This window comes from Coptis chinensis, chromosome 2 (assembly GCF_015680905.1).
Source record: "Coptis chinensis isolate HL-2020 chromosome 2, ASM1568090v1, whole genome shotgun sequence".
Taxonomy (NCBI): domain Eukaryota; kingdom Viridiplantae; phylum Streptophyta; class Magnoliopsida; order Ranunculales; family Ranunculaceae; genus Coptis; species Coptis chinensis.
Genome location: NC_141457.1, coordinates 64477819 through 64488890, shown reverse-complemented (window position 1 = coordinate 64488890; position 11072 = coordinate 64477819). Strand labels below are relative to the sequence as shown.

The 11072-nt window shown below is 36.5% G+C and overlaps 1 protein-coding gene across 1 annotated transcript; it reads right to left on the bottom strand.

Moving 5' to 3' along the window:
- Nucleotides 1-2751: 2751 nt before the first annotated feature.
- LOC147517149 (uncharacterized) lies at nucleotides 2752-5878 on the bottom strand. The gene is made up of 2 exons (XM_086593493.1): nucleotides 5594-5878; nucleotides 2752-4203 (listed from the first exon to the last, which is right to left on the bottom strand). Exon 2 carries the CDS (start codon nucleotides 3907-3909, stop codon nucleotides 2752-2754), a length of 1158 nt encoding a protein of 385 aa, XP_086449619.1. The 5' UTR covers nucleotides 3910-4203; nucleotides 5594-5878.
- Between the last annotated feature and the right edge of the window lie 5194 nt (nucleotides 5879-11072).

Here is an 11072-nt window from a genome sequence, read left to right as displayed (position 1 = left end):
AAATAGAAAGACTTGTCCCAAATCAAAATCAGTTACTTGCTTCAGAAAGAAAAAGAAAAGAAAATAGATATGTTTCCAAAAATCAAAGTTAGAACTCCCCAAAACCAAAATCAAAAGGAGTCCAAAAGCTTAAAAGTGCTAAACATGGAAACTCATGTTAGAAGCAGGAAAAGAAAATAAGGATTTCTTTAGTGTAAATATCTCGAAGACCTTATATATTCACTCATACTTATCATTTTTTATTCTCCATTCCATTTTTTTTTTCTTCTACACCACCACCTAAGCCCCGCAATACCTAATAAAGACCAAGGCCCAATTTTTCGGGATATTAGGATATATCGGAGGGGCCAAAAAAAGATATATATCGGATATATCGATATGTCGGAGAGATAAATCGTTTTTGCGGTTTTTGATGACAAGGCCTTATATATGGATATATCGGGAAATATCGGAAAATATCGGAATAAGTCGGAATATCGGAAATATCGGAACTGAAATTGTGTAATCTTTTGACAACTCACTACAGCTGTATGTATTCCTTACTTTTTTGTAATGATTTGGCCCATAAAGTGAAATTGTTGAAAAACAAGATACAGAGATGATGATTGCATCAATACATATGAGAAATATTGGATCAATACATATGAGAAATTACAAAACATATGAAAAATAGATTGCATCAATACATATGAGAAATTACAAAACATATGAGAAATAGATTGCATCAATACATAAATGAGTGACGTGGCTGCTCAGCTCGCATACCATCTTCTTGAATCCTAACTGCTTCACAATATTGTACCCAAGTATATACAGAGTTAAACCCACCGTCAAGAAATTGGCGAACGTGCCTCTCATATTTTTCGGGTGGAAATTGTAACATGATTCCAATTCGAGGAGTATTGGTGCAAATATACGTTGGGCGCCACGCAACATATCCAGGTGCAGTTCCAACAGGTACATAACTTGGATAGACTTGTCCAAATGTTGCTTCAGGTTGTGGTGGGCCATAAGGTTGTTCATGAACCCCCATCCAGTATCCATATGAAGGAGGACCACTAATAGTTTGAGGTTGTGGCGCTTGTCCAAAATTGGAACCATATGACCCACTACTCGCAGGGTGACTGAACATGCCACTAGAACCATCATTCTCTCTTGATTGGTTGTGTGTCCCTGAACTCATACTCATTGCTTCAAAATTAGATGAAACTGAATCAATATCAACATCAGCTCGTCTAATGTGTCCTCCATGTCTTCTTTGACCAACACTTCCACGCCCTTGCTCGTACCTTCTTTGGGAACTGTCATTAAGAACTTCTCTATCACGATTGTTTCTGGATGTAACCTCATATACATATGGGTCAAGTGGAGTTTCTTCATCAGTCTCATCATGCAATTCAACGTTTAAATTAACTCCACCTCCACCACCACCACCACTGTTGTCACCACCACCACCACTATCATCGTCGTCATCGTCGTCATCATCATCAACAGAATCAGGGTTTTGTGTCTCATCATCATCAACAGAATCAAGGTTTTGTGTCTCATCATCATCAGAGATATTTTCAGGTAAATTATCTTCTGTAAAGATAGGTGTGTCGAATTCGGGACCCAAACTAAAACTAGGTTGTGCATCACCACCTTCTTCAATTACTCTGTCGATGAGATCTTCAACATATGGGTCAGGCCTACCTGATTCAGTATCTAACACTGGCGCTAAAAGATTTTTATCAATAACCCAGTCAGCCAAGGGATCAACTTGTTCACTATCCATAAATACTTGAGTGAGGTCAATAATTTGGTCATTCTCTGCATTTTGTGCGCTTTAGCTTCAAACGTAAATTATAGTGAACTTTCACCAACATCATCAATTTTTGGCCAATATGGTTCCTAAGCCGTGTGAATTAGGCGAATGTGCTCGGTTAAGCTCACACCCGGATGATGAAGCGGTTTGAGATAGAACTTTTATCGCCAACTCCCTTAGCTCTTTTGTGTCACCACCATACAACTCCCACCATTCAGCTGTATTATTTAAACCCGAAAAAAGCAAATCTTAACTAGTTATGGTCCAAGCATTAGTGTGATTGAGATTTGAGAGTATGCCAAGCAAATTTTAATTACTTACTGGTTGAAATTGTCATTCCAGTCACTACAAGGTGTGCCAAATTCCCCAGTGTGATCCCGAAACAAAATCATCTAATAGACCAAAGTGTTAGTGAATGTAAAATTTAAATTCTAACTTGAGAATATCAATATTCTTATTTTTACGATGCAATGTTTTAGCCTTTTCACCATCATCAAACAACACTTTTTTATTCAGAATCGCTGCATCAATGTGGGGTTGAGAGAATCTGAGGTTTAATGTGTCTGGGTTGGTAATACGGGTTCAAAAAAAAAAAAAAAAAAAAAAAAAAAAAAAACCTCTCTTTTAGGAATATTTGAAATAGTAATAATTTAATTAATTTAAATTGAATCAATTAAACTCACCCAAATTGTGTGTAGCACATGCAATAATTGTTTTGTCCATCTTTTGTTGACAATATCAAGGGCCCAACCACATCGAGGGATTTCAGAGATCTTCTCCCTCACTACATCAAAAGCTCTATGAACATATGGCATTGTTGCTTTTTTGTCACCATCTAACAACCTTAGGCATTTGTACAAGGGCTCAAGAATTTGTAAAACATAGTTAACATCATTCCAAAAGTGTTCTTGGAGACTTGCTCCACAATCATCATAGCTTCTACGGTCTTAGCGGATCGCGCGGTGTCGAGATATCTTTGACACCACGAACATTTGCACGAGTAATATCTTTTTCTGCTGGAGACTTCTGAGAGCCAAGTAGTTTGTGGCAAATCTAGTTGCTGCAGGTCTAACTATATCACCACCATATGACAACCTCATTAATGCTAAGACCCTACATGCATTATAAATAAACTTTGTAACCGCATGAGCCTTACTGATACACCCGGCCACCCTTTCTTGTTTGGCAATATCTTTTAACATCAAGTCTATACAATGACAAGCACATGGTGCCCAAAATAAATTGTATCCTGGTGTCTTCATTAACAATTTTCCAGCCTTTTTGTAAGCAGAACCTTGATCAGTTACTATCTGCACCACATTTGGTGCACCTATCTCATCCACAACCTCCTTCATTAAATTATATATGGTTATGTGATCTTTCGGATCAATGGTGACATCAAAAGACTTCCGAAAAATTGTTTCTCCATCACAATAAACCATAAAGTTAACGAGAGACATCTTTCTTGTCCCAGACCAACCATCACACATGATGGTGCATCCATAAGTTGGATACTTCTCTGCCACTTCACGACTGAATTGGTCGATATCATCACTTTCCATCTTTAAATATTTTCCCATTATCTCTTGAGCAGTTGGTCCTTTCACTCCAGTAGGACACGTCGTGATAAAATCAATCGTTGGTTGGTATGGATTGTTCGACGTTAATGCATGTGGAGGTACTCCAGCAAAATTGAACCATGTACTTAAGCGTCTACCCAACTTCTCCCTCCATGTCTTCATTTTACCCATATTCTTGACACTAGGCTGATCATGTCCCGACTGTCTAACAGTGTATGGATCAATTGTTTGTTGTCTCATGGATTTGGACCTCCGAAAGCCCATGAAACTCTTTCCTTTATTCGTGATCGGAACCACCCCGGAACCACCTCCAGAACCACCTCCTGACACAAAAGTAGGTCGATGCCGAAAATTTCTAGCTTCACTACCTTCCCTTCCTAGCTGACTCTCTTCCCATTGGTCAGCTACAGAGTTTCTTCGTGCACGTTGCATGCCCTGAAACTCCTGACCCCTACTTGAGTATGCTCTTGCTTCTTCTTCTTCTGCGACAGAATCGTTGGAATCATCATCAAAATTTGCACACATTCTGTCTTGGACTTGAGTCTCCAGCTCCCGTCTTTTAACTCTTCTGTCTATGCCTTCCTTTACTAGATCTCGTGATTGCAACTCTTACTTCCGGGGACTTGAAGACACTTTGCTATGTTGTTACCAACCCCAGCTAAGTGTTGTTTAAGTCGACTAACCCCACCACTTTGAAACTCAAGTTGACAATAATTACATCTAAACTTTGCCTTGGTGCTATCCAATGGTGTACCATGTGACCAACCAATATCTGGTGTCCTAACCATTTTGATCTTAGACAAATATATAACCTAGAATCTGTAGGTAGACAAATATAACTAATTAATCAAAATGTAAGACATGCATTTAAAAAATATGTATGACATAAAAGTAGAACATGGTCAGTCTACATTAATCAGATCTATTCCGGTGAAAGCAATCAACACTAATCAAGCACGGACACCGACACGCGACACAGATACGTCATGGACACGTTTGAATAATAATAATTATTATTATATATATTGTTAAAGTTCTTGTAGCGGTGGATGGTGGGACACGAGACCCAAATAACCCCCGAACCGGATTTTTTTGGATTTTCTATATTGTAAACAGACTATTTTTTAGGTCATCCCCAGTTATAATTTTATCCCGATACTAGTATTTTCATGCAGTAACCAATAATAATAATAATATCAGGCTCCAAATAATCCCTATTCCTTCTTAATGAGAACGATTGTGTAGAACACCTAACTTTCGGAAAATTGGACTTTTTCATGTAAAAGTGATCGAGCCGGTGTGCGTAAAGCCACATGCTTTGTAATAAGAAAGAAGCAAAAAAAACTTCAAATACACACGTGCTCATTTATCTTTTCTGCATGTTTGACAAAATTGATTCGTGTTATAGGGCTGTTCACGTATTGAACAAGAACAAAAAAGAAAAAAAGATCTTTGATGACCATGAGTTATTTTTTATCATAAAGAAAAAAAAAAGATGTAGGTATGGGTAGACAAAAATCCTTCTTAATTTTGAAGTATATATAAAATGTCAGACACCAATGTCAATCTTACGTATTATATGTTTCTGTTTGTATCCGTAGGAGTTTAGCGACAAATTGTATAGTAATGCATTACTATGTGCTTTTAACTTCATGAAAATAACCTCCAAATAACCCATATTCCATAACCTCCATTTAGATTATCTTCATTTATAACAATAATAATAATAATATCAGGCTCCAAATAATCCCTATGCATAACTAGATATGCATAACTAGTATTTTCATGCAGTAACCAAGGAAAGTAGAAATCTTATATTAATTAGTTACATGATCAACCCTTATAATCCGACTTAATATACTAGCTCCATAACCTCCATTTAGATTATCTTCATTTATAACAATAATAATAATAATATCGGGCTCCAAATAATCCCTATACATAACTAGATATGCATAACTAGTATTTTCATGCAGTAACCAAGGAAAGTAGAAATCTTATATTAATTAGTTACATGATCAACCCTTATAATCCGACTTAATATACTAGCTCCATAACCTCCATTTAGATTATCTTCATTTATAACAATAATAATAATAATATCAGGCTCCAAATAATCCCTATGCATAACTAGATATGGAAGAACATAACTGAGGTACAACTACAAAGTTAGTCTCAATTTTTTTTTTCCCTTTTACCAAATACATACCTGAGAAGTAGTTCTCATATGATAAAACAGATAAGTCTGTTGTCCAGGAGGCCCAGAAACACCATTTCCGCCTATGATAAGTTTGTGAGACTCTCACAGATACAATAAAGTCACACAACCAGTGAGAAGACTGAAGACATATCAGATAACCAAGTAATAAATTATGAGAGTGATGTGAGCGTCAGTAACCATTCTGTGATAATGACTAAAGGAAACCAAGGTAATATGAATTATGAAATGAACTAATGAAGTGGCTGCTATCTTTCAATGGATTGGGCGAATTTTGAGATGATTCATTTCAGTTGGTAGCTCTTGAGTTATATACTTATATAGTTGTATTCATTTCACTTGATAGATAATGTTACAATGGGTCGAAGTCATCACGGGTGATCATTCACGCATGCAATATTGATAGGCTATTTGCAACTACTTTAGCAAAACCACGGAATGCGCACCGCAGATCACTTTATCACTTTATCACTTTACTTTATTGAATGTGAGAGAATAGTTTTCACTTTATTCAATTTGAATGTACACAGAATTACAGAAATGATGGAACGTCAGAACCAAGTAAACTTTATTACGCACATTTCATTTTTTTCGGATATATATCGTTTAATTCGCCGAAATATATCGGAAAATATCGTTTAAATCGCAATTTTAATACATATTATCGGAGAAAAAATCAGAAAGATATATATCGATTATATCGAATATATCGAATATGTCGTTGATATAAAGATATATATCGGTAAAATATATCGGTTTAAAAAATATCAAATTTTCGGAGCCGAAATTTCGGATTTTTCGAAGTCGGATAGCTGAAAAAACGATATATATCGGCGATTTTTCGAAAAATCGACCGATATTTTCGGCCTTGATAAAGACCTCTAGCTCAACTAGAAGTAAGATGGTGTGATAATAAGTAGTAGATATGATTTATCGACCTCGACTCCTCTGACTATGATTGAGATGTGAGGAAACGTGTGCCACTGCACACTGGAGTAGCGAAACTTGAGTGAAAAAATTATGAGCGAATTTGCGTTTTGACACATACCTGTGAGAACCTACTTAGGGACGCTCTCCAAAGGATCTAGAAACAGCCCTACTTGTACAATTTAATGTAAAGTTCACTACATGCATGTTCATATATAGATGTTTTAATTATTGCTTGTATATTAACTTGATTTTCAAAGGAATTAATCCTCTTTCCCCGCTAGTGAGATGTGTATATATCTGAGATTAATTAAGGGAGCAAGCCTTTGTTACTGAGTCGTTATAGTATAAGTGAAGTTTGTGAGTATCTTCTTTGGAAAACTCTCATAAGGCTATAACTCGTCCACTAGGGAAGTCCTAGTAGTTTAAGACCTTGTTGCATATGGTCAATACAACTGTACTCTGCGAAACGGAAATTAGCTTAGAACTACACATTTTTTGCCACTTATCTATTTTAATGTCTTTTCGTTGTTTGAGAGCAAGCAAAGTATTGTTTGGGGGTGGTGTGATAAACACCCAAAACTGTAATATAAAACCCCGTAGAGACATAGCATTTCGGTTAATTATATGTTTAATAATCATGAAATAATTGTATTTTCGTGCTTTTACAGGTTTTCGCACTCAACGTAAAAATAATAACAAAGCCAGTATTTAAGCAATGAATAGTGTGTATGCATGAAGTATTCTGATTTAGCCCATGTGGAGCTCAGTGAAGCCTGACTAAATCTTGGGGACTCAAACATGACATTTCTAGGCCAGAACAGGATTAACGTGCCCACAAACATCAAACTTAATTCCGATGCTCATAACTCCAAATTTGACAAGTTAACAATCATAACGATCAGTGCGACGAGCTTTGTCCACTGGTTAGAGTACGTGGGCCCACTATATGGGCCCATAAGATTTGGTTCTCCATTATTGATCAAGTCAAGGAAGTCAAGTTCTCATAATTTGTGCCCAATTCAAGCTTGATAATTGATGATTGAAGACTTTTGTGCACATGTTATTAATTGCATTTTTGTCTTGATTAGGAAATGGATAAGAAAGAAATTATAATTAGGATACATGGAAATTAAATGAAGGTGGATGATTTCATGTTGGTGGAAAGGAAAACAATCCTTTGATATGCTTAAGGAGGTTAGCACTTTACTACATATCTAGTTTTAGAACGTTACTCCATAACTAGTTTTTAGATTTTACTCCATTTTTAGTCTTCACTTTTCATCAAGCAAAACTTCCATTTTTGTTAGCTTTCTAGTTTTGTAAACTTAAGCTTTGTAATATTTTTTACTCTCAATTGATAATAAAAGTCTTTTCTTCTTGTAAAATTAGGATTTCTCTCTTCTCTTCTTCTACTTCATATAAATCAACTATTAGATTTCTCATATAGGATCATGAGCTAAAACCCTCCCTGGTGGAGGGTTAATGACGATCATGTGAAGAACAGGCTCCGTTTTAGGAAGCTTGAGTCATTGCTTAGGTACACAAGTTTTATATTACATCCTGTCACAAAATGACAGTGATCGACCAAGTTTGGAGTCTAGAACTCTAGACAAGGTTGCGGGTGCGTCCTAGGTGACACTAGGTCTAGTCGCGTGCGCAACCCTCTGGTATAATCAGACCTTAAAATTTGAACGATTGGTGTAAAGTGAAACTAGGAATCGAAAAGGTATTTCAGAGATGAAATATCAGTTCAATTCCTCATGCTAGCAGGATGAACTTAGAGATAGGTGCATTTTGTTAGGGATCAACACTCTAATCCGTTTCGGATTTGTCTATTAACCCAAAACAGATTAGAGACAACAGTGATGAAGTCTCCTAATTTATGGTACTAATTTGCATGAGCAGATTTAACTCCCCACCTCTCTTTCTCTTTATCTCTCTATTGAATTAAGTAATTTAGTAAAATTAAAACTTTTAGCAACTCGCAATCCAAGTAACATAGTAAAATAAGTTCAAACCACCAATCAAAATCCTTCGTACAAGTTCCTTAAATAGTAAGTTCCAGTGAACGATAATCAAGTGTTCAGGTCTTTAGGTTTGGGATGAAACCCTTGCTAGAACTTTATTTCAACTTGAACGTGAGCGAGGTAACTTGAATAATTTGTATTTGAGTGTGTGTGTGAGATCTTTAATCATACATATCAAAGTGCAAACATCAAAGATGAGTAGTGGATACAGTTGATGCGAATATATTTGGCGCACCCGTCATATATGATCATTCCTGAATCAAGGACCCAAGTAAGTGTAGCAAGATCTAACTTGGCATGAAAGGCGCGCTGTGGCAGTCATAGTTGTAGGTGCACTGGAACTTTGCACCAAAGATAGAAGTTACTCAACCCGAGATTACAACTGATTAATATATGTAGAGCTATGTGGACACTAATCATCTTGTATTGGTAAATAACAACCACCCCAAGAAATGTAGGAACCAAAAAGATTATAACAAAGCCTAAGAAGAACAAGAATGTCTCTTTCACTTTCTGCCTCCTAACTAAGATAGTTGACAGAGAAGCCAGAACCATTTGGCTACTCAAAAAGGCTAGTCATCTGGAAAAGTTTAAATACAAACTAGAAGATTAAGGTTGTGTTTGGTTTGATGAATTTAGATTCATGGAAATTCATGGGTAGTTATGTAATTAGCTAGGCATAGAACAGAGAGGCGCAAAAATGGTAATCGAGGTTAGGGAAGCTATATAATTTGAGATATTTTCGTCTAAGGGTATCATGATTAGGGAAAGAAACTTGATTTATGAAAAAGAAATTGTGTCACTTTCCTTAAATAGATGGAGCAGATGGGGTAACTTCCCTTTATCTAATCTCCAACTCCGATCTTCTTCTTCAATATTCTTCATTTTCTAGGAATTTGAATTCCTTGAACCAAACGCAGCCTAAATTAACTGAAATAGGATTTGAACTTTTCATCATATCACGACCAAGCATTTCATTAGAGCATTTTAGTTATGTATTCCTTTATTATTTATAACATCAAGTTCAGCCAACACTTCTCTTTTTTGAGTTCCAGTTTCTCAAAAGCACTTCTGGATTGTGCATTACTTGCCTCCTCCATTCCCATAGCCCATCTAAATCATTACATGATGTACACTCTTATCCAAATGAGCGAAGCGAGTGTTCCTTGCGCTAGGTAGAAAACAAAACATTCCCCCATAAGAGCATTCCCAATGCAAGCAGCTTTGAGGGGAAATAGCAATTTGTCACCCTTTTGAGCCAAAAACAATGGCCCAATGCAAGGGGGATAATGAGGGAAGTTTTTCACTAAGTTACAATGAGGGTAGCACTTGCTACTGAGATAGTTGTCGAGTTGTGATCTTCAGACGAAACCTTTTATTCCGTCTCACGTGTTTTTTTATTTTGTTTTTGTTTTTTTTTGGACGGGATGTTTCATTCCGTCCTGCGAGTTTTTTCCTTTTTTTTTTGGTTTTAGACGGGATGTTTCATTCCGTTCGGCGTGTGTTTTTTCGATATTTTTTCATTTTTTACATTCAGACGGAATAAAACATTCCATCTGAATTTTAAAGTCACATTTGCATTGAGCAACCCCTAGTAGCTTCTCACCAATAAGGTAACTATGAGGGGAAATAGTCTTATGTGGCGCCTATGTGGAGGTAACAAGTTGTTGTTTGCATTGGGAATACTCTATATGGTGTCTTCATGTCTAACCGCTTTTCTTTTCTCCTCTTCCTTTCCCTCTCCCCCTCTCCGCACTCTCAATTTCTTCTTCTTCTCTCTCTCTCTCTCTCTCTCTCTCTCTCTCTCTCTCTCTCTCTCTCTCTCTCTCTCTCTCTCTGATTTTGTGATTTTCATCTCTCCTTCTAATGTAATCTCATCAGAGTATAGTAGACTAATTTAGTCTTAATTGCAGTGTTTTCTTTTTTCCTTCCCCTCCTCTTCCTCTGCTCTTCCCTCTGGCAACTATTGCAAATTTTCAAATTTCAAATTTTGATCTCTCAGTTCCCGTTGGGTTCGCGAGTTCGAAAACCATCTCACGGTATACTAGTTTCAAATTCTCATCTACACTCCTATAATCGCATAACTAAATTCTTAATATACCAAAAGAAATGAAACATACACCCGTCAGTCAATTGAAGAACTTGCACTAGGGGGGCCAAAAATATCGTGTCCTGTCTCATGTCTTCTTGTCTGACCACTTCTATTCTCCTCATTTCATTCCCTTACAATCAACATATCTTCATTCCATTTCTTTTATACCTCCACATTAAACACAAATTCAGTTATAAATCCAATCACCATACTCACCATTCTTTTTCATCGAGTTCTCCATCTCGTTGGAGAAATTTTTTGATCTTCCACTGATCTTCATCTTCTTCACAAATTCCCGACTGTTCACTCACGTTGTGCAACTGACAATTCTCAAATAACTTTTATATATAACTGACGGTTAGTCGACACAGCGTTGTGGTATACTAGTAATAAAATGCTAAAGAAGATAAAGTAACCAAGA